The sequence below is a fragment of the Argiope bruennichi genome, chromosome 4, assembly GCF_947563725.1.
Source record: "Argiope bruennichi chromosome 4, qqArgBrue1.1, whole genome shotgun sequence".
Lineage (NCBI taxonomy): Eukaryota > Metazoa > Arthropoda > Arachnida > Araneae > Araneidae > Argiope > Argiope bruennichi.
This window is the reverse complement of record NC_079154.1, coordinates 112,529,169-112,554,734: the sequence shown is the minus strand read 5'-3', so window position 1 is coordinate 112,554,734 and position 25,566 is coordinate 112,529,169. Positions and strand designations below refer to the sequence as shown.

The following is a 25,566-nucleotide window of genomic DNA, read 5'->3' as shown; positions in this document are numbered from 1 at the left end:
AAAGAGGTGTCGACGTCTGGCGTAAATATTATGTTTAATCGGTTCTAAGGAAACTCATTCTGTTTGACAGAGGTTCTCTGATTGTTCAGAAATATCTAGATGGGATATTAAAACAATTTTTCAAACGTTAAATGACTTATTTAAATTGTGCCGTATTTGTAAAGATATAATTTTCACTCATTTCTTGATGTGCTAGAAATTAAAAATATTTCACTTTTGTATATTCTGGGTGATGCTACTGTTGGATAAATATTATAAAAAAATGCTTTGAATAAAGTATAACTATCACATCGGAATTACTCCTGTCCCACTCGAAGATATTCAGGATCAAACTGTATGGCCTTTGTCACAACAGCAATAAGACTAGAAGTCAGGTTGATTCCTAATGGACATCATCTGCCACGGTACAAAATCTCCCCTAGATGATGTCTCATTATGAGCCTAAAGGTAACGGCTCCATACCATTAATATATCCACTAGGAAACAGAAAGTTTCCCTTAACCATAGCTGGAGTGCCTCGTCAGTGGGGTTGAATAGGGTATAACCTATATCAGAGTACATCCATCCTGCCTGAAGTATATGGATTCACTTGAATGATTTACTGTGACAGCAATGAGATGGCAATTATGGCTCAATTTTAAAAACTATTATCGGCTCTGGCTGGAACAAATTCTCTCGTAGGAGATGCATTCTGTCATCAGCGTGAAGTAACTCAACTCCATGCTATAATGTGCCAATCAGGTGAGCATCAACCCCATACCAAAAGTTACGTCTCTTCATATTTGGGGTTCACCAGTGGGATTGAATAAGATATAACCTATTTTAGAATGCATCTATCTTGCTTGAAGGTACATGGATTTAACTGAATGAACTGGACACCAGGACAACAAAGAAATGACAAATATGATTGACTTCTAGTAACTATTACCGGCCCCGGCCGGAACAGACCCTTTCATAGAAGATATATTCTGTAATTAACGGGATGTGATTGAACTCCATGCCGTTAATATGCCAATTGGGGGAGCACTAACCACTATCTCGAAAATTTCACATCTTTATATTTACGATGTCCCGGTGGGATTGAATAAAGTATAACCTATTTTTGAGTGCATCCATCCTGCTTGATTTAGTTGAATGAAATGGACACCGTGACAGCAATGCGATAGCAAATATGGTTGATTTCTAATAACTATCACCGGTACCGGCCGGTACAAATTCTTACGTAGGAGATAGTTCTATCAGCGGCGGATAGTTCTATCACTCAAATACAGTTAACAAGCCCATCGGGGGAGCACCAACCATAATTCCGAAAGTTTCTGTTTGAGAAAGCATAAATGAAAAATGTTCACTCACCTTTCTTATTCAATAGTACAGATGAGAACCTGGAATAGCGAGCAGAAACTTCTAGAAAGATATTTTTTTGCTAGAGTTTACGATTAGGGAGACATTAAAAATGTTTGGCTTATGTTTCGTATTCCGATCAGCACGTATGTGAACCGTAAACAAGTTGGGCACGATTTAAAAAAATGGTTCGGCAGGAATAATCGAAAAACTTCAAGGAGAAAAGGAACCACACACACCGGTGAATAAACAGAAAATTCATTAAGATAGAATGAATCAGACTGATATAAAAAAAAGAACTCGATTGGACTAAAAAAAGCATGCTTATAAAGTAGTAGTGACTAAGACATTGTTGACATAATCATGGAAAAAGCATAGAAGCTTTTTTAATAAGTTTCATCTTCCATTCTTCAACGAAATCAGATTTAAGAAATTTTTTTTATCTTTTTTTGAAATTTTTATAGACAAATTGTAAAAAAAACGTTCTTTTACTTTAGTTTTATAACAGAAAAAGTTGATAAGGTTAGGTGGATCTATTTTTAATAAGGAATGTACAATTTTCGTATTTGATATACAGCATTACGTTAGCGTACATTGTTTATAAAATTGCACGGACTTACCTATTTAAACATACAAAACTGATATCCTGACCAGCATGTAACTGTAAAGAATAAATACTATAAAATAACCAATTTTCGTAAAGCGTATTTTCGCAAACATTATGCTATGATGATGATGTCGTGTCCGCTTTATCACGGAAAGGAGTTGCAGTAGCTTCTGAGGGTAAAGACCCCTGAGCACTCAAGGGTACTTCTAGCTCATATGAAGATGAAACACAAACACACATTCGCTTGCACAACCCCATTTTACATGAGGGCACATTCACACACCTCACAAATAAAACACAGAACAACCATGCCCGAACCCAGGAGGCCCAGATCACGAGGAAGACGCGCTACCCCTATGCCAGGACTCCGATAACGCCATGCTATAATATTCAAATACTAAATTCACGATCATTGTATAACTTTTACTGTAATTTCGTAAATGCTATTATGCATTAAACTTGTGCAGTATTAGCCCAACCCTATTAACGTAAGATTTTGTACGATATTTCTACGAAGCTATCAAACATTCTTAATACCGACCAATATCGTAGCAAAATCGTTGGGCATTTTGTGCGAGTAGGAAAGTCATTGAAACCCATTAAAATGTTGTAAATAGTCATCTTTTGTCAGTTTTTTTTTTTTTTTTTTTTTTTTTTTTTGTGGGGTGAGGGAATTTTATCTGAGAATATCATTTAAGACTGTCTAATTCTAAATATACTTCTAAATTACAAAAAAAAAAAAAAAAAAAAAAAAAAAATTGGGTTTGTGATGCAATAAGATTTTTTACTCTATTTATGTTGCAATGCAAAACGAATATAGAATTCAATAATTTGTCATGTTTGTCAGGATATATTGTCAACAATTTTTCATTATTTCTAAAAATTAAGTTAATCCGTAATGGCAACAATGGTAATGAGATTTCAGCTGGTGATAAAATGTATTCTCATCGGAAATATATTATTCACCTGTCAAGTATTTAGTACGAGATTAAAAATTTTGAGGTTTTGCAATGCTTCATTGCCAAATAAATCAAAACTGCGAAATGCGGATTAACCGCCGTCTGAAACACTTTCTAATTTCGAAATTAGGATTAAGAATTAGCATAAAGACAATAACCGGAATTTCAAAATTCTTTGTCGACGAATATATTTTGCTATTTGAAATCAGCTCAATGACCTGCTAATTTATTCTTTCAGAAACTATTTAATTATAATAATTATTCGCTAGTCATATTTCCTTTACAGAGCATTCTTCGAAACATTTATTTATTTAATTTGATATTTATTAAATATTTTAAAATTATTATTAATAACTGTCTTTGGTTGCCAGCTGGTTGGCTTAGAATATTAGTTGCGTTTAATTTCAATTAAATTTTTGGTGCATAATTTGTTGTTCATAATTCGCCCAACAAAATACTTTTAATCACAAAATTATGATGGATATTAAATTTGTGTTATTTTTAATAGCTTTAAATCTATTCTGTTTATTGTGTGTATGAACCTCCCGAATGGAATCAAGTCCTATGACGTCATAATGCCTCAGAAATGAAACCGTCTAGTAATCTGTCGTTTTATTGCGCTGTGTATTTGTGCAGATAATAAACAACCTTTTTTTTTTTGTCTTTAATTTTCACCATAGAAAGGAAATTATGTGATTTAATATCTGAGGAAGCAATGAAAATTGTTTTAATTTCAATGCAACAATGCTATGTATTGTTGAAAATTACGCAAAAAAAAAAAAAAAGTCTTTGAAAGGCAGTTAACATTTAGAAAAAAAATATATCATTAAATCAAATTTATATCATTAAAAATATCATTTTTTTTTTAATTTTGAAAAAGGCGTAAATATTGTCTTTGTGCAATAATATTAAAAAAAAATACCGCAATAAACAACAAATTCTAATTAAAATTTTAAAAAATAGAATCGCTCCAAAGGGCATATTTTCTTTCATCTCTATATAAATGTACCAAATTTGGTAGCTCTGAACTAAATACAATATAAATGTACTAAATTTGGTAGCGCTGAACCAAATACAATATAAATCTACTAAATTTAGTAGCACTGAATCAAATACAATATAAATGTACTAAATTTGGTAGCGCTGAACCAAATACAATAAAAATGTACCAAATTTGGTAGCGCTGAACCAAATACAATAAAAATGTACCAAATTTGGTAGCGCTGAACCAAATATAATATAAATGTACCAAATTTGGTAGCGCTGAACCAAATACACAGCCCTGTTGAAAACCAACACAAATACACATTTTTGTCTATCATTAAAAGAGATAAATACCATTGAACGAGATAAAAATTCTTCAAGGTTAAATGAAAAAAATGTCAATACAACTTAACGCATACGTAAGTATTCAATTGGCTAACAATGACAATTTCTTGAATTAACATTATTGTGCTTGTTTTTGGACAATAAGAAAGCCAGATTTGCTCTCAATAGATTTCATTCAAAATTTTACAGAAATCTACAAATTTGGTGCCAAGTCCGTATATTAAATTTCACCCACCTGACTCAAAGCATTTTTGAATCATCGTGGTCGCAGACGTCATTCCTAAAATGTGTTTTTTGGAAGCAGGAAGGTTCAAAACAAGTAGTATCACCAAAAGGATTAAAAAAAAAAAAAAAAAAAAAAATGACTTATAAAAAGTACTTTCTCTTTGGATACTTTTTATACGAAATATTGAACGAACAGAACAAAAAATATCGAAAATACAGAACGAATTTACTATATCCCATCGATGCATACGGAGTAGTCAAAGATCGTTGGGCAATAAAATGTCAGTACAAAGGGATCCAGATTTGGGGGGGGGTAAATTCAAGAAAACCAAATCTTCATCACTATAGCAACGACGATATCAATTAAGTTCCAAAACCCGATACCCAACAATAAAATAATTTTTTATTTGAACTGAATATTATTTGTAGAATACGTTCAAAACTAATCAAATTTCTAAATCAAAATCTCCTTTGATCAATCCATCTCGCCTCCTCAGGTATAAAAAGCAATCGGCTAGCGTCTCTCTTACAAGGATAATACTTATAATGATTAACGGGGGCCGCGGTGACTTAATTGTAAGGTTTCGGAACCGGAGGATTTCAGGTTCGAGACCCGATTCCACCAAAGAACCGTCGTGTAAGCGGGTCTGGTGCAATTCCAGGGCCAAACGCCTTCCCGATGGCTTGGTGTGGAAGATTTGGAGAGGGGGTATCAGCTCAGGGGTTTTCCACGTCATCTGACAGCGGTTCAAAACAGCCCTAGTGTTGCTTTAAAAGGGGACGTTAATGTAGCTAAACTAAATTACAATGATTAATAATTTTTAGAATAATCAACAAAATTTGAAAATTTACAATAAGTTATAGGCTTCAAAATATCAGTTATAAATAACAAAAACAAATATAGAGTATATAAATGATAAATATGATTCTATACAAATAAAAATATTAGGTCACAAGAGTTCTCATTAGAAAATATGACCACTCTACTTCCATGCAAAATATTTTCTTTCATATGCTTCCTGAAACTCAATACTTTTACTTTTCTACCCTTATTTCTATTCTTTCCTCAAGAAAAATTAATGTGAATAACTGAAAAAAAAGTTCACCTAAAAAACTCAAAACAATAGAAAGATTTACCTAACTGACAAAGAAATGCATGACTGAAGATACCACACCAATTAAATAGAGGATTCATTAAAGTAACTTAATGAAATGATTTAAAAAGACTTTTTTTCACCTATTTTATAAATTTTTATCATAACATTTATTGAAATATAGTAATATAAACGTATAATAATAGTGAAAACACCAGTGAGGTGTGATCTTAATAAGTAGACTGGTATTCGAATATTAATAATACATCTACCATTTGTTTGGTGCAGTAAGCCAAATGTGGCTCTTGCACCAATAAACCGAAATACCCATCCATAAAATAATACATACGGCGATATCTTTCCGACAAGGTCAATTTCGAAACTCAAAACGTCTTTTATATTAATAAGATCCAGAGGGGAAGAAAAAAAAAATGAAAAAAGGAAAGAAAAAGGGAGTGCCAAGGGAATTTCAAAGCTGTAATTACATGAAAATATGTTCTTTTTAGCTCTATTTTCACCATGTATATTTCATCATTTTAACGTTCCACTGCCACTTCAACTAAGTGAAGCTCAACATTTTGTCCTTTCTGTTTCTGTTATAAATCAACACAAAGATAAATTGCGCCCAGGAGCGGACTAAAGGCAATGTGCAGTTGGCAGGAGCCAGAAGTTCAGGGCTAAAAGAAGGGTTGGGGGGGGGGGGGCAGAATAGAGATTTTTTTTTAAATCTTTTTTTTTCTATTATTTATACCTTATGATTTTTCATTATTTAATTTCAAACTTTTCTCCCAACTTTATAATTCATTAAATGCTGGGATGAAAATAATTTTTTTATTCGATAGTAGTAAAGAAATTTTGTTAAGAAAGACACAACTGCCTTCTAATGTCCCTATATTAAGAATTGCATTGCATATAAAACAAATTCTGTTCTTTTGGGATTTTGATTCAAATATTTTAGACGAGTAATTTTTCATTTTTTTTCCTTAACAGCTGAAATTATTTCGTAAAATATAATAGATATAAACTCCGATAATGAGCGTTGATATTTAATCCTTCAGATTCCACACTATGATCTACATTTTGATGTTTATCGAACTGTAAAAAGATTCCTCAAAAATGAAAATGCCCCTTCCCCTTTTACTAATTAAAGAAGTAATTCCATAGTAGTAAAAAAGAATTATTTCTTTAATTGTGTACCCTTAATTAATCACCTTTTCTGTAATCAATAGAAATATTAATTAATATCAAAGAGAAAACTATAGCTTACCACATAGAGGATGCTTTAAAAAAGGATAGGTAAGCTACAAAAATTGATATTACTCACCAAAATAAAGAGTTTTCATTATAGCCTGCACAGTTTGAAAGCAAATGCAAAGGGGTTTTAGATATCGTAATGATGAAACTGAAGCGAAAACACAACAAAAATGCATAATTAACAGCAAATTTTTTAAAAGTTTGAGCCAATTAAAAAAAAAACAACCCTCAAAATACTATAAACTGAGTGATTGTGGCGGCCACACTTTCGAGCTAAATCCGTCATTTCGGTGAGGTCGTATCCCCAAAAGTTATACCTTCAGATGTCTATTGGAACATATTACAAAAAATTGCAAACACCTCCTACAGAAACAATAAGTGTTTTTCACCGTAAAGATACCCCGGAGGTCATGACCTGTGTCACCGATAAATTCGAAGATCGTAACCGATACGAGCGCAATTTCAAATATCTGAACAATCAGATTTCAAATATGACAGTTGTGAGCTATTGAAATTTACATTGTCTGCTACTAATATTGCCACCCCAAAAGAAAGATTTTACTAGATTTGTGAAGAGACTTTATCCTATCCTACGAATATGCTCTTTGAGAAAGCACTCCATTTTTCAGAATGGAATTTAATTTAACATATTTTTTAGATTCTTTCACTCTCAGCGATATTTAAAGTGAGAAATCACGCAATTATTGGAAGACAGGTAAAAATAAATGTTTCAAGAATGCCTACTTCCAACAGTCTCTCTATTTAGCGCCATCTATTAGTAACTTTTTTACTAATATTTTAGAATTGATAAATAAATAAGCATACTTATAGAAAGCTTATCCCTATCAGAATTTAAATATGTCATTATTTTTTTTAAATTGTCTATTACTACATATATGAAGAAAAATTCTCTCTGTAAAAAATACAATTGTGTCCAGATTTTATAATGGGAATTTAACTAAAATTTAAACTCGTCTATTTTTACTAAGCTAGATATTACTATATAAAAAGTTTGAAATTAATGCATATTTCAGTATGTAGACGTTTGTCTTAAGAAACGCTTTTGTTTTGAAGACCATTAGTTTGAATTTGAAGATCATAGTTTTTTTTCCCCACGAAATAATTCTTATTGTTTCATTTATTTGGTTTTTCGTCTAATCTTTTTTTTTTTTTTTTTTTGTCTTTAACGATTGTATTTTCTCATTTTGCTGTAACTTTTCATGACTAAGATGAGAATCCATTTTAACTGAGACAGTATTAAAAGTTTATAGTGAGCAAGTAAAATTCGAACTGAAATATATATGCGAATGACAGATTTATAGCTTTGGATTTTTTTTTAAAGATACGAAAGCATTTTTTTTGTGGCAGTTTCTCACAAAGAGGCCTATTTCCCCCGGTCAATATTAAATATCCGGCAAACCATTCCTATATATATATATATATATATGAAAACACTACATATTTTTAATTTTAATACAGAAAGCGATTTTTTTATGAATTGTACACATTATGTGATATTTTAATTATTTCTCTTATACCAATTATATTGCAGGTAATACCACATTCATACATATTAAAGAAGTATACACTTTCTTTTCATATGCTTTTAGGAAGTGGTCTATAGTATTATTTTTGTTGAAAACGCACCCACACAGCAAACCAAATACTTATCAATCACTCACAGAATATCAAGGAGTCAGTTCACTTGCAGATGGAAAACACATGCCAAAACCATAGTTGAAGCCGAAGTTGTGCTTAGACGTAGAGCCTATGACTCTATGGACTACGAAATGTAGTAACATAGTGACATCTCTCAGTCGTAATTTCAATTTATAATTTAATCTTAGATTCTCTGTCTTTTATTTTTTTTTTTGTTCAGAATAATAAAAAAGATATTCAAGAATATAAGCTGACAATTCGTGGAAAAATAAATAAAGTTTTGTTTTTACGCTATTCGGATGGAATCATTTGCTTCTATATATAATCGAGCAGGGAAAAAAAATCTTCCATTTTTTTTATCTCATATTTCAAGACAAAATTAACTTAGTTTTCTCTAGTATGATAATAATATTATTATTATTTCTGTATAGGATTGAATAAAGCTCTTTAGGAACTTAAGCATAGCAAGTCTCTTTTTTCCCCCTCCCAAATCAGATATTTTTTGATCGATTTTAATTTTAATCGAAAGATGCAGTTTTAAAGAGTAAATTATGAAAAACTGAAGTAACAAATTAATTTCGGGTCACTTTCAAGAAAGTCAGCTTTAATGTATTTATCTTTGCAAAAATTCACAATTAAAATTAAAAAATAATTTTAAACAAAATAGAGAAAAAAATGACACTACTTTTTTAATCATATAATCAGACAGTTTTTAAATTATTAAGCGACATATCTTGTTAGAATGATAAAGGTTGCAAAAGGTTATAAGTTAAGAATGGTGTTGGAATAAAGGTCCGAAATTTAGGCAACATTTAATTTTGCTTCAATGTTTTAAGGAATAATCAAAGTACTTGGAAGGGATAAGTTACTTTATTTAAATCAATAAAATTCCAACTTGCTTTAAAAATAAACTATGTTATCTGGTAAATGAATAGCTACGAAATCCAATTTGCATCATTTAAATATTTTTGCACATAGTATAAGCGTTTAACGATATTTCTAAGTTTATAGAAAAGGAACAGTGGCAATTTTTAACAATATAAAACGACAAGCGCAAAATGGCTGTAAGCCTTTTCTTCTAACACTTAATGCCGTAAATTCATGAGCTTAGTAAATGACAGATTTCCGAATAGGCAGATTAGGCCTATTTGCCGCTGTCGTGAAGTGGGACGCAAGCAAGCTCGTTGAAAATATTATTAACCTAATTGCCAAATATATAAATTTGTAAAAAAGAGAAATTTTATGAATTATAAAATAGTAGGAATACCACGTGTGTTTACATTAAATTATTAATAAAGCATAATTAATTATTTATTTGTAATGCATTGGACTATTAACCCTTTGCACTCGAAAGAGGCCTCTTAGTCATCATTTAAGATGATGCATCACTTTGATGCTTTATTTATTTATTTTTGAATTTTGTTTGTTAAAAATACCTACAGAATGGTAAAAAGACGTAGATTAATTTTCAATTCAACTTAAAACAATTCTATATATATTTATTTTTGGAGCAATAAATTAAGTGAATAATTATGCATCGAATTACTTTTCCGAGTTCAAAGGGTTAATTATTCATTTAACTACTTATACTATAATCCACTTTACAGGTCATGCAAAACAATATTTTCAATGCTATATTCGTTTGAAATTAATTATTTCTTTATATGCTCTCGAAATAATTATCAATTTTTATTTGTAAATACGGAAATAATCTGTTCATAATTCTGATTAATTTTTCAAAAAAATCCAGCCAAAATAAATTTGTTAATTAAACATTGTTAAAATGTGAAATTAGATTCATCATTTATTGAAAGAGGTACTACACAAAGTGTACTATTATATAAGGCTGCAAAAATATCTAAATCTTTCACTAAGGTTGGTACTGTGATATATGACGATTAGATTTTTGCAGCTCCCTCAGAGTTTCGAGTTCTAGCATCTAAGCGAAACTTCAGACTTGTAGCGGGGGTGGGGAGCTCTTTTACACAATTCTAAGAAAATAAAAGAATGTCAAATATATCATAAAGAAAACTGTCTATCCATATCATCAAAAGTGATAAATTGTGAAGTTTATGTTTTAACGAAACAATTAATGACTTTATTTCCAAAGAATTGTGAGCGAAAATATTTTTAACTTACTGGATTCTCTAAATATTTTTTGCGATTTTTTAAAACATCCTCTGTATTTTTTTTTTTTAATTTAGAGGCAATATTTTTATATATAATGTAAAAAAATCGTCAATTTCTTGAGACATGTTGGTCGAATTTAGAAGCAGATGGTTTATAGAATGGAAATTAGACGGCAGAGGCCTCCGCTTCATATAACTGAAGAGTTTCTCACGCTGAAATTCGATCTTGTTCTTTGTGCTCTTGGAAATAAACTAAAATACTTTTTTGGAACACTTTTCGATGACCTTCAACATTTTTGATGAATAAATGCTAATTTTAAAATTTAATTAACTAATAAAACAATTATTCTTTCTCTTTCTCTTTTATAAGTTTGCATCAGTTTTTCATTCAGACATTTATGACCAACCATTCCAATCTGTAATAATTTTTAGAGGCATCTATTTGTACAATTAAATTTCAATTTTTTTTTTTTTTTTTTTTTTCATTTAGAAGAAATTACCTGCAGATAATGTCTTAACAAATAATTAAATAAAAATGTAAAAAATTCTCGAAAGGGACAAATCTTATTAAAGTACGGGGAAGTTTATTTTTACCATTTTATGAGATGCAATAAAACTGTTCAAAAGTTTGAAAGAATTATTTATTATTTAGGAAATATTTATGATCCACTTCTTTTCAAACTGCTTCAAATAATATTTTGTATAATAGATGGCGCCACAAGTTACACTTTAGGATCTTGCAAATGACAGAAATAATCTGGTAAAATAAACAACGAATGCAGAGTCGCATCACCCAACGCGATGAGGAGCTGAAGCATTCCGCATCAGAATATCTGAGTGATAACACTTCATTGACCGTTCCCGCCACAGAAATGGGCTAAATGTTTTTATCCAAATGACAAAAGAGTTTGATTACAGTAGCCTGTTCCCTATTGAATCATGTACCGGAAAGTTCTGCTGTGCTGTTGCTTGTGTGTAGGAAGCTCGCACATTGTGGTAGCTCAAAACACTGTTGGCATGGATCACTCTCCTAACAGCAGCGCACCATCCTTTTGGTATCAAGATTTGTTGTTAAATGGAGTGACTAATAAGTGTTATCAGACTTGGATTTTGTCCATACTCGCGTCCTGTGTGGTGGGTTTGACTGGCATAATACCTCTGATTTTTGTTCCTATTGAGAGTGAGTCTAAACTAAATCAGCAAGGTATGTTTTTTTTTAATGTTTAAATGAAATTTATTTCATATTAATCGCAATGTAACAATTTATTTTGAATAATTTGTCACTTAGATTGTCATGCAAAGAAGTTCATAAAATTAAAAAAAAAAAAACCTGTTTTCTGTTCTTTGTTATTTTTATTTATTTATTCTTCATTTAAAAAGAAGAAATTTTTAGTCCTTTACATTTAAATCAAAATATTTAATGCAAACCATAAAAATGAACTGTATATTTAGCAATAAATCTATATAACAGTTTGTATTGAAAGGGGGCATTTCTAGAGTTGATTTTTATTTCACTAGATAAAAAATGTAATGAATTTTTAGAAAAATTCTATGTAATAAATTTTAGAAACTTTTTAAATCTTTTTATATTCTCTTTTATTAGTATTATGAATGAATTTTATGAATTATTATTAGATGAATTTTGTTGTTATATTAGAAATGATTATATTTTGAAATAGAAACTAATTGACTATGAATTTATAGAATTAGATGCATCTTGGATACATTCCTACTACTAACATTTATAAAAACTTTTAGTATTAATTATTTTGATTGAAATTTTTACAATTATTACAAATGATATCCTTTATTAGAGGAATATTTAGGATTTTATGATGATTTTCAAGATGTGCCTGTAAATCATATTGTGTCTGAGCATAAAATCAATGAAAGGAATAATTATCTTTTTTGGTACATTATCAGACTTTAAAATCAATTCCTAATAATTCTTCACAATTTGTGCTTTTGAAATAGAAACACATTTTTTCTGATATCAAAATAATTGAATAATATTTAGTATGCTATAGTCACAAATTGCTACTCAATTTTTTCAGGGATTATATAATAACTTTTATTTATAATTTGTTCTTTATTCATGTTGAATTTTTTATATATTCTGTAAAATCTGTAGTATAACTAACACATTTGTAATTACATTCCATAAATTTTATTTAAAAGTCCTCTTTTTATATTTTAGTACTTTGCATTGTATACAAAAAAGTTCATTTGAATCCTTAAAATTTCAGAATAAATTTTTATTATTATAATTGTTTCACTTATGGTCTTTGTGATATGTTTCCCACAATTAATTTAAAATAAAATGGACAATTTTTTAAAAATTTGTACTGGAATGAAATAATTATTACTATTTTACTAATAGAGTTTTTACTTATAAAACATTTGCTAAAATTTGAATAGTGCAAATTTGTCCTTATTGAAAGTTTGAACATAGTGATTTCTTCCTTTATTAAGACATGAATATTGTTACTTTTTTTAAAAAAAAAATATTTCATTTTTGTGGATTTTGTGTCTTAATCATCATGAAATGAAATATTTATTAATGAAAATTTTAAGTTCAGTTAAAGTTGTCATGCTTTTATAATTATTATTTTTAAATAAATAAAGAAAAGAAAACGCTTTCCGGGCTTTAGCAGCTGTCCCCAAAAGCACTCGGCATCTTCCATTCATTTTTTTAAAAGTGGCTTATGTGTTTATTTTCTTCGCTCTTTCGTACCCTCCTTCCCTCTTTCTCTTGGTCGACAAAAAAAAAATCTTTTATTCATAAGAATAGTTATCATTCACCTTTGAAAAAAGCAGATTTTTTTTCTTTCTTTTTTTCCATTTTTAGACACTTTCTTTGTTCACTGTTTTTTTCTCCCCTTACTTCTTTATAAGTTTGCTAAGCATATTTCCGCAATTTGAAAGGGTAGTTTTCATTTTTAACGGAATTTTGGTCGAGTAACGGAAGATTTTATTTTTTTAAAAAAACAATTGTAGTTAAAAAAAAAAATTTTTTTTTTTTCGTTTTTATTGGCTGGAAGAGAGGCTGTTAAAAAATTATGCTATTTATAGAATTAAATATTAAAAATGTAAATCCGAAATTGCAATACGATTAGCAGTGTTAAAGATTTAAAAAAAATGTTAGTTTGTGTCTAAGAACTACATCAAATATTGTTAGTTAATTATTAACTTCTGCATTAACTCCAATTGTACAGATTGCTTTTTTCTTTTTTGCCTAACTCAGTATCAATTTTATATATATTTTCAAACATAGGAGTCTTTCTTTAAATGTTAATTACTTGAAAATATCTGAATTACTTAGTTTTTTAATTGCGTAAAGTGATACAGTTGCTTTACTTGCTATTACTGTTTACTTTAGTTATTTCAATACTACTGTTTCTTTTCTTTTTACTGATGGTGAATTTGTCCAGTTGCTTCCGTATTTAATTTTTCATCTCAAGGTTAAATGTTTTGTTTATGCATATGCTGCCTGCCTCTCGTTTCTTTTCGTAACTTTTACAAAATATTTATAAAAGTTAACTGTTTTTGTAATGTGCTTTTTACTTTAATGTGATTAAAAATGGAAGTTTGATTAGATTGTTTTCATATACTTATGAGCATAATTATTATATAATTTTGAATTTATTATCAAATCATGCAATTAGTGTTTTAATGGCATCCTATAAATAATTCCATAGAAATAGACTGAGGATTGATAGTTATATTTCCATATGTCCCTCATCTTCATCATTAGTTCATCCAAGGGAAAAAAAAAAGTAGCAGAACAAGTAATACTTCATTTTCTTCTGCATGAAGAATGATTACTTAAATAATACATAACGAATATTTTACGTGTTTATTATCACGTATTCTAAACAGTCTTGTCAACTAGAACGAGTTGGATAAATAATATCGTCTGCGTTAAGATAACGTTACCGTTCCGTAGAATCAAATACAAAATGCTGTTCAGGTCAACCAACCAACTGAATCAAAGTTCAAATCTTCATAGATAAACAGAACAATAGGATCACCCAGAGCTTGGACTTCCGCTTATTTTATGAAAGGGTGAGCTCAGAGATAATAAATGCAAATATAATAATTTTTTTTTCTTCTCATGAAAGCTTTATTGGTTCTTCCGTATGTATATATTAAGGTTTGTTGATCGGGAAGTTTGTGAACAGGACATTGAACTAATTTTATGCGTCTTTTTTTTATTTGACTGTATAGTACTAAATTTGCAGGTTTTAAATGTGAATTTGAATTACCCCCCCCCCTATTTTAACTATTTTGAAATCATCAGCAAAGAAAAAAAGTAATATATTAATGTGTTCTTGATTACTCCGTTATAAACTTTTCTTTTGACAATTCAAAACGAATTTTTAAAATATAGAATAATTGTACAGAAATAAATGTGTATGTATTATCGGTTAATCATTTTATGTTGAGTATCTTTTTTGATATAGTCTAAAATGATATTTTCTGTTATCTCATTGAATCAGATTTTTATAATATGTATTTACAAATCATGGTAAGTTAATGTTTTATTTTTTTTAATGCTTTTAATTTGTGTTGCATAAAACTTTTTTTTGAGCAAATGTATATCTTAATTTATAGATTAACAATTTAAATATCGTTAGTTTATAATAAACTTTGAATTTCTTAAGCATTTTTAAGAAGTCAAAGACTAAATTCTGTGCAGAACTTAATCTTACATTTCATATGTTATATGAATGCTTTGAAGTAAAGAAAGTTATGTCAGAGAAAATATTCCTAATCTAAAACTTCGTTTTCTATTATATAATTTTAAAATTTTATATAATCATTTATAGTAATTTAAAACTGAACAAGGAGCGCTTTGTATATCAATATTCTGTGGATTCTTATACGAATTAGAACATGAATCAATTTGCAAAAATTGGATTGTGTTATTAGAAGAAATTTAATTGGCATAGGTTATGCTTATGACCTTATCTGTGAACATTTATGTTATTTATAGACAGATCTATTAAACATATTGATGGAAAATAATCTTTTTGTCTTGCACAACATGAAGTAAACCGCAATTTCAAAAAGCATAATGCCAGAGCATAGAAAAGCAAACAATTTTTTTTATTGATCATTTGGTAACACAAAAATTTTTAACCCTAAAAACCTGCTACATCCCATCTTAGGTAAAATAAACATCATTGAATACGATGTATAATGTGATTATTTACAGAAATTCAATTTGATTTGAGAATATTCTATAGTAAAGGAAGCAGAAAGTACCTATTATTTTTTTTTGTTTATGTTTGTACAGAATATGATCATTGTAAGGAAAAACGAATTATCTAAAACTTGTTATTGAACTGTTTGAAAGTAAACATAGAAAGCCATAAAGTTTAAAGTTATGACAATGAACCACAAACTATACTCTTGGTGGCATACAACAAACAGTTCATTCATTAGCTACCTAGTTGTTAGTTACTTTGTTTGTATGAATGGACCAAAAGAATCCTTTCTCTCTTCTTTAGTTTCTAAGATTTATAAGATATATATATGATTGATGATAGATATAATCGTTTCTTTTTATTTTTAAATTATTCTTTACTTTTCCGATGTAAAAATATATAAAAATAAAAAGATGTAATAATCAATAATTTTTTTGTGTGTGCTTTGTGAGGTATGACCATTTTTGTCACTAAATATTAGGTGTTATAGGATGTCATATATTTGTAAATTAATTTTAAGATGTCTTAAATTAGTGATTGTCTTATATTTGTTTATTAAATTAATAGGTGAAATGTTCAGCATAATTACATATTAACTTAAGCCATAAGTGCATTTAGTTTTCAGCAAGTGACTATTTGTTCGATACGCCGTCATTATTACGTTGAATCCAATTTCCAAAATTTGCGTTCAATAATATGCTAAAGTATGTCTGAATATTTCAAAAATTCGTAAAGTGGAAGAGTTTTTTTAATGTTCTGATCGTTAAAATCATTATGCTGCTGACATTTTCACCTCTCCTTTTTAAAAAAAATTTCTGTATATATATGCTTTTATTTAAACATTTGTACTCTGAATTAAAAAGAAAAATCTTTAAGATTTGATTCATCAGAATAAGTTACAGTGTTAAATCGGCTATATTTCGGACTTTTTATTAATAAAAAATCCGAATGGGTATTTCCATTTTTTTAGAAAGGACAAAATTTTTGACTTGGATATCTTCTCATGATTTATACAGCCATTTTTTTTTTATTCTTAATTCTGCACTTGTAGCTCTCGTAATTAAAACCAAATAAATAAATATATATAATTGTTTTCAGTTAAAATTTACCAAAAAATTAATCTACAACTTCTTACTATTCTTTAGGTATTTTTTAAAAATAAAATAGATAAATAAATAAAACGTCAAAATGATGCACCGTCTTGAATGGTGAGTAAGATGCACCATCGATTGCAAATAGTTAAACTATGTTCTAAGTATTCCTCTATAGAATTCAGTTATTGAAGGAGGTGACTAAATTCTGTATATACTAACCATTGGGGATAGAATTTTCTAAAGATAAATCAGATGAAAATAATCGTTCTTGAAAATAATTCTATTTGAACAGTATCTATAGTTCGTGACAATAAATATAAAATTAAAAACTTCCGTTGCGTTTTTTTTCTTTCTTTTTTTTTCTTTTAGTGTGGAACATCTGGCCATTTCATCGTGAATCCCATTTCATTTAACCTCGTTTTGATTCATTGAACAACTCGATATCTTGATAAAAGAACTAAAAATTATTTCATCACGTTCTGCAAATCTGCCATTTTAATCTTCTCTTTAAAAGCCAATCATCACTGTAATTAATCTAGTTACTCTTGGAAAATTGCTTCCTTCTTATCCAGACGCCCTCACACATAGCAGCTGAGAACATGTTTATGGTTTTAATTCTGAATATGAAGAGCTTTTTAATGCTTGTTTTTACGATGAGATGAGTTCCGTAAATGATGTGCAAATAGTGCAGCACGGAAGTTTCTTGTTGAAGCACGCGCGCATTGTTAATAATATTAGAAAGTTTGCTTATTTGTGAAGTCAGTTGGTTGGACCCGTATATTTTTATTTCCGCAAATTCACGTAATTCGTTTGATGTGTGTCTATTTAATCATGAGTATGGCACTGAAAAGATCATGTATAGTTTACCTTAGGATTCTGGAATTGTCTTGTTTTGGTGTATCACGTCATTACGTCGTTCTGATTTTTTAGATAGAGTAAACACTCACCTTGAGAAAGTAAATATCAGCACTACAAAATTTATTGGCGTTTGGAAGTCATATTATCATGTATTTTCAATCATGAGAGCTTTTCGAAAAACTATTGAATATAATTTTATAAAATCTTTGGGGGAAAAAAAAAAGAATTAACACAATTTTGTTACTAATTATTCCAAAGCGGAATATAAGCTTATATAAGGATATAAGTTCATTTATTTCCTCAAGCCATGTTATTCAAAACTGATATCCGAAAAACTCCCAGATGGTATGAAAAAAATATCTAAAATTACTGAATAAATTCATATTTCTCAATATCAGCAATATAAACAACCATTTTTTAACTTAATTAATTATTTAATGAGTGAAGGACAAAGTTCTAAATTTAAATATTTATTAGAATAAGTATTCAAAAAAATGTGTTTGAATCCCATTCTATATTTGGTTATCATTTCTCTTAACATAATTTAGTTTGTTTATAACATCTCATTTATTTTCTCGTATACGAAGCATACAAAACAAAAGTGATGCAATTCGAATTGGAGATTTTAACGAATGTCCACGTTTCAGACTTCATAAATCCAAAAAACACATTGGCGTTATGTCTTTCCGTATGTGAACAAGGACTTTAACTCGAAAACGCTTTGAGCTAGAAAATTAAAATTTGATATATGGACTTACCAAATTTGTAGATTTCTGTCAAATTTTGAACAAAATCTATGCAGCTTAAGTCTGTCTGTCCAGCTGTTCGAGTATTAATAATCTCGATAAATACAAAATGTTAAAAGCTAAAGTATATAAAATGTGGTACATCGAGTTAGCATCAAAAATATAGATTCTTATAAATTTGTTAACCAAATCTGTTTAAGGATCGACTGTCTGTCAATCTGTACTTTCGCATGTATGTTAATGCAACAATTCAAATATCAGTAACTTAAAAAAAATGAAATTTGGTATGTAATTTTCTGAATATAACTGTAATCGAATGTCAAATTTTAGTTTCAATCGGTTGTAAAAAAGGCTTTCAAAATACATATTCGATTCTCTGGTACTTATGCTATGTCTCATGCCGTGGATTAGTCGCATGCTAGATTTAAAAAAAAAAAAATCGATTTTTCGTAATTATAGTTCGCCAATGCCTTGCAAGACTTTCGTGGCCTTATTCAAGACATATTTATTTGGAATTTTTTTATCAGAAAATTGTGTGTAGACCACGTTTGCTGGTTTCATGCGCTACTGGGCAAACAAATATTTTAAAATCAAACTCTCAATTGACTAGACAAAAAAAATTATAAAAATATGCAAATTATAAAGTTATTACCAATTAAGAAAACAAAATTGTCGATAATTTTAAAGTTTTTAAATTTACGTATTTTTTTTTCTTTGCGATTCTGCGGATGTTTATTTATTTTTTGAAGTTTGATAAATAAAAGTTTAAAACTTACTTTTACATGACGCTAAAAAAATTAAATATCTCTATTAAATAAAAAAAAAGAAAATAGTTATGCTGCATCGACGTATCTTGAATAGCTTCGTCTAATTTTGAATTATACTTTTTATTCTTTTATTTTGTCTAATAAGAAAAAGAAAATCTTTTGGAGTTAAGGTAAGAAAAAAAATTACCTTATAATATTGATTTAGAAATAAAAATAAGCAAATTTTTATTTAAATTAATTTCAAAAGTTTAAGCCTATAAAAGTGGTGGTTTCTAATTATAGTTTATTTCTTCCCAAAGATCTCAATATGAAGATAGATACAACCTAGATTTTGTCATTTTACTGGTGCTTTTATTGCAATGGTGAGTGACATTTGAGAAAGCTATAATTTTTTCATGGTTTTGTCTTCGGGACGATTCCGTCACGATCATAAACACGTGAATCTTTTGCATATGAAGTAGAAAAAGAACTCGTTTGGAGATCGTTTACAAACGCCTATATTGAAATGCTTTGTTTTTTATTGTCGGCGAATTTGATGATCTTTTTAATGGACTTTTATGAAGGTCTTGAACACTATCAGTTTGACCTTCAAACGAATTCTCTCATCTAGAACTGATCTGACTGCGGTTTAGAATATATCAAATTTTATATTCGGGCTTCTTTTGCCATCATAAAGCAATCGTGATTAAGTTCTTATAGATTAGTTTTACTATTATTTATGAAAAAAATAGTGGACGAAAGAATTATTTTGGGATTTTATGAGTTTTCTATTCTTTTTTTTTTTCACTTTTTTTCACTTCCGTTTTCGTACCTGTAGAGTAGATTTTATTTTGTAAATAATGACCATTGATGATTAAAATAAAAATTGTTGTTAGTTGTTGTTGTTTCTTGAAATTGTTGTTAGTTGTGAGATCATTTTGAAAGTGCTAAAATATTAATATTTATCTGTAGTAAAACCTAACTTTAGATAAGAATCAGGAGAGTGCATTGAAAAAGGGGAATGTCTGTACACTTTACCATTACTATTAATATTACATTGTTTAACAAATTTATAAATATTCTAAAAATAGCAAAATAAATTATTTTTTTGGGCGTATCATAAAAAGACAGGAAACAAATTATTAAAAAACTAATTTAATAAAAATTATTCCATTTAATTATTCCATTATTTAATGTTTTTTCTTTCATGCTTCTACGTTAAATTTTGTAGCTTCCAAATTTAAATAATTTATAAAAAATTAATCTCATTAAACGTATGAGTTTTTGTTGCATTAAATTTTAAACATTTCATTGATTATGATATATCATATATATTAAGTTGTAAAAATCTTGTAAAAATATTTTTTGGAAATTAAATTATATAGCATATAATTTGACATTTAAAAAAATTGGTTTGAAAACTTTTCGAGTACTTTTTTTAATAAGTTTTATCTTATACACAGAATTTTTAATAAATTTCTAAATTTGAAATTTAAATTTAAAGCAAAATATGATAAGGAATTTTGAAACCATGATTTACACTTTTATATAAAATTTGTAAAAAGAAATTAATATTCTTTCCTATAGTTTATTTAATGTTAACCATTTCTTTGTCAGTAATATATGAATATCAGCATATCATTAAGCACAGAACACTAAATGACACCAAACCTTATATTTGTAGACAGTGTTTGGATATTGCAATTTCATGTCTTAATCATCGTTTATAGATGATCTTAATGATATTTAGATACGGAGCCGTAAAGTACCATTCTTTCTAGTGTTACATTTCAGAAGCTTCTCGTATCCTCAACATAATCTTATAATTAATTAATTCCAAGTTTTTTATGTAATAGAAGTTCCATCTCAGTTTGTATGCTGCAGTTAACTTGTCTGAACACATAGACTTTATTATATACAATTGCTGTCAATTTCGACTTACACGGAAACGCTTTGTAAATATTATTAGATCGTCGAACTTGGTTCTGCTGCATTCATATAATTTTAATAATAGCCAAGCCATACTGTTTGTGACCAGTGAAGAAGAACAGTTATAACTCCGCAATTTATATTATCATTTAGATACAAATATAACATAAGTGTTTCTTTTCTCCTCCTTTAATGCTAAATTATAGTCTTCTATCAATCCTTAGATATTTCATTTCCGACTATACAAACTACTTGGCTGAAAATTGTCTCCTAAAATTCTAAAGAGAATTCTTTTTCTTAGTATCTCAAGATGAAATGCAGGAATATTCAAATGCTTGAGCCTAAATCTCAACCTACTTCGATTAAAGCTGTTTCTCGAATGTTCATGGTACCTTAGCAACCGTTTGTTTACGGTCATTTTTCTTCCGTTCTATCCTAGTTTTGTAATATTATATATAATTAATCACTTCTACGCACTTTTTTTTACTTCTGTTACATTAATTAAATATGGGAAAAGGATGACGGTTAATTTTCGATCTAACGTCTTAAAATATTGCAAACTTGAACTTCTTTTTTCATAGTTCGTTAAAGGAATAAGAATAATTTTAAAACATAAGTGTGTTCTAATAGATATATTTTTTAAACTTAATTATTTTAAAATAGCGAAAAGAACAAGATAATCAGGTCATTTATATAAAAATAGTACAGTACTTTTATTCGCCATATTTTATTTTCTAATTTTTGATGACAATACTATATATTTGAGATTAACGATTAATCTAGTTACGTTTTGGAATTAAGATATGGTGATTTTATAATCCTCTTATAATATTTAAAAAAGTATTTATTCTGTTTTCTTTTGTTCTATGCAAATTAATCTTATTTAACTGTAACTGCGCTTCTTTTGTAAAAGTACTCATTCTTCTGTAAATACATGTATAATAAAATGTGATTCAAACCAGCACGTGATTTTCTATTTACTTTACCTTACCACTTGAATGTAACATCTTTAATGAAGAAAATATTACTAACTGTTTAGGAATTTTAGCAGTGTTATTTGCAAAAGTCATCGGTTTGCGAGGAATAGTTATTGTCTCACTTTTTCTGTACAGGTTCTGTAGCCTTCTTTTGAAAAAAAAAAATATCAACAGAGATTTACAAGTTTAATCCTAAAATAAACATAAAGGAAGATCTGCTGAATAAGAATATTTACTGATATAACAATAAAGTATAATCAGCTTTTAAATAATAGTTTAGTTAAAGATAAATCTGTACATTTCGTCTTATGTACTGCATTTCATTTTCTGTTTTTCTCAGCTGTAAAATGTTTATTATAATACTATTAGTGTATAAAAATTCCACTAAACAGTCTTTTAAAAGGGTGATTTTTGTCGTCATATTCGTAAGTTCATAATTATCGTGTCTTTTTCTTTTCTTTCTTTCTTTTTTTTTTCTTCTTCTTTTACTTTAAACTGCATTCCCATCCTTCTTTTGGCTCGAGACTCGGATCCTTTTCCATTTTACTTAAATTGCATCAATTAAATATGTTCCATCTAAAATTTCTGTCAGAAATTCTCTGTATTTTCTGAACCATTTGAAACCATTACGTAATGATGTCTGATAATCTATCTTCTATAACCGCCGTCTTTTGCTTAAAAAAACTGTTTGCTTTATAAAATTGTAAAATTGCTGTTCAATGAATACTTTTATAAAATATCAAAGCATTCATTAAAAAAAAATGGCCATTCTCGATAAATCTCTTATTTCAAAATTTTTTTGCTATGTCTTCTGTCTACGAATTTTTATCATTTAATTGTTTGCACTTACCATAAAAATAAACAACTTACAAAAAACTTAGCTGTATGAAGTTGTATACTTATGATACATATTGAGATATACTCAGTTTCATAAAACACTGCAAAAAATAAATGAAATGTTGCATAGATTCAAATTAATTATAGTAGAAGCGTATGCCTGTAAATTCAGTATAGTTTTCCTTAAAAACAACTCTATTTTATTTATAATTTAAAAATAATAAGCCTTTGAATCCTCTTAATTGTAGTCGATGCCTGATTTCATAACTGCATAATATTATCTGTTGATCTATGATTAACAATTAATCAAGTCTAGTTTACGAGCACTAAGTTCTCAGAAGAGGTCGCTTATTTAATACTTTAATCCACTGCGTTTTCAGAAATAATTAGTATTTCTAACAATGGCAACATTTAATTAAAAATATCATCCTGTTCACTCAGATTTTTCACTTTAATTTAGAATTTGTTAAAACGATATGAAATAGAATGAATAATTAAAATGAAATAATGATGCAATCATCCCCTTTCCATCATTTCCTAATCTCTCTAAATTCACCTGTTTCCGAATCTCTAATCATTCCAAATTTTCATTTGTATTGCTTTTATTTTTTTCACATGTGAAAAGAAAATGTTGCAATAACTAAAAAATTATTCGAACTTGAAATTTTGACAAAATTCAAAGTTTTAAATCTCCAAAAATGTGTTTTCGAACATCCTGAGTTCGAAAAACACTTTTTTCGAATTATGTCTGTCATTATCTTAAAAACGAATTGGAATACTTTCCAAATAAGAAGATAATAATTCAACTTCCTAATTAGATGACACATCCTGTTTTGAGCATTTATTGTTATTTTGATTCTTATAATGATATAAGAAGCATTTGAAATATTAAAACGTTTCAAAGTGTTTTTTTGCATTTTTAAATACTTAATTTTGTCGCTTAGTTGCAAGCGTAAAACTAACAATTCAGTAATTGGATGCACGTGTCAGACACGTCATTGTATGCGAAGGGGTTAAATAAAAGAAATTTGATATGTGACCCTATTACTATAATGTCAAATTACTCTCAAATTTTGATTTTAATTGTTAAAAAATGAAAGAAAGAATAGTCGAAAATAAAGACTAGGATTCTTTTAATTATACTATGAAGCACGGGGCGTTCTTATACTGTACTCTGAAAATAAAAATTTGAGCACACGTGGCGTTTATAGCCTTTTCCCAAGTGAACAATTTTTATGTGAAACGGAAAGAGGATTACATCTTTATTTTAAGGAATGTGCAATTATTGTTTTTTACCTTGTCGTTTAGAAAATTAATATAGAAAAAATGTAATAGCAAAAATAAATAAATAAACGTTATATTAAGATTTTTATGAATTTTTGTGTAATAGAACTATTTAAATACTAAGTTTTACTTAAAAGAAATTATTTTTATATTGTCCACTTGGTACTTGTCTGTTGTAACGGCCACCAAAAAGCACCAAGAAAAAATTTCACCAATTTGGCGATTTCAATCGTCAAATTACATAGCATGTCATTTGCTCGTTCAAAATTTTTCATAATAAATACTAATGAACTTGAGTATATTTTTATAATTTGGCGAAATTTTTTCTTTTTGGTCGCCCGCTTAAATGTGGACACAATAACTCGAAAAGGTATTTTTCCTGATTACATAATCTAGACTTTTGGATAATTACTTCCGCAATTGCTACCGGAAAATAGCAAAATTATAAAATCAATGAATAACAAAATAGAGCCATCGGTGAGTGAGACAAAGTTAAAGTACTTTTATTAATGCCATTCAATTAGTTCGGCTGCATAAAACATAAGCATACTTATTTTTGATCACACGTTATAATCGGCATTTTTATGTGGAAGCTTATCAACAAACTGAGAAGAGAACATTCTTTTTTTCCTCGAAATCTTTTGCAGCCTTCAGAGGATCTGTTTAACTTATTAATTCAACAAAATTGTTGATAAACATATATGTTTGAAATAATTCTTTAAACATAGAAAAATTTCCACTAATGTTTATTATTCTAAAATATATGATCTTTAACCTTCATTGCACATGGAATATAGTTATCTTTATTTAATTCAAGCTTGAAAATCAGCTTGGAAAAATATTAATAAAATAAATTACTTATGTCTCCCTATTTCTTGCCTTTTCTTCAAATTTTTAATTTTTAATTATTGATTGATTGTGAATTTTTGTTTGTTCTTGTATTATTCCAGTGAATTTTAAAATAACATGATTCCCAATTGCATTTTAAGGTTAAAATTTTAAAGAAATATATAACATAAACAATTATTATTTATTGTTTCTGAATTTGTTTATTTTGGATAATTTCAATGAATTTTAAAATAGCCCCTTATTCCAAATTGCATTTTATGATTACTAAAATTTTAAAAAGTGTAACGTGCAACAGAAGTTTAGTACTTTATTTTAAAGACATATTTATTTAATGAAAATAGTAATATTTAGTCTTTGGTCATGCTTTATCATACGAAAAAAATCAATGAACAATCGTTTTTATAATCTTAAAGTTTATGATATATTTATATTTATGATT

At 28.3% G+C, this 25,566-nt stretch overlaps 1 protein-coding gene across 1 annotated transcript in view; it reads left to right on the top strand.

The window, feature by feature from the left end:
* Positions 1-11,376: 11,376 nt before the first annotated feature.
* The window catches only part of LOC129966665 (zinc transporter ZIP13-like), an 83,930-nt gene continuing 69,740 nt past the window's right edge, over positions 11,377-25,566 (top strand). The window contains exon 1 of the mRNA XM_056081171.1: positions 11,377-11,801. Within this exon, the coding sequence (XP_055937146.1) occupies positions 11,537-11,801 (265 nt within the window). The 5' untranslated portion in view covers positions 11,377-11,536. The remainder of the gene's footprint in view (positions 11,802-25,566) is intronic.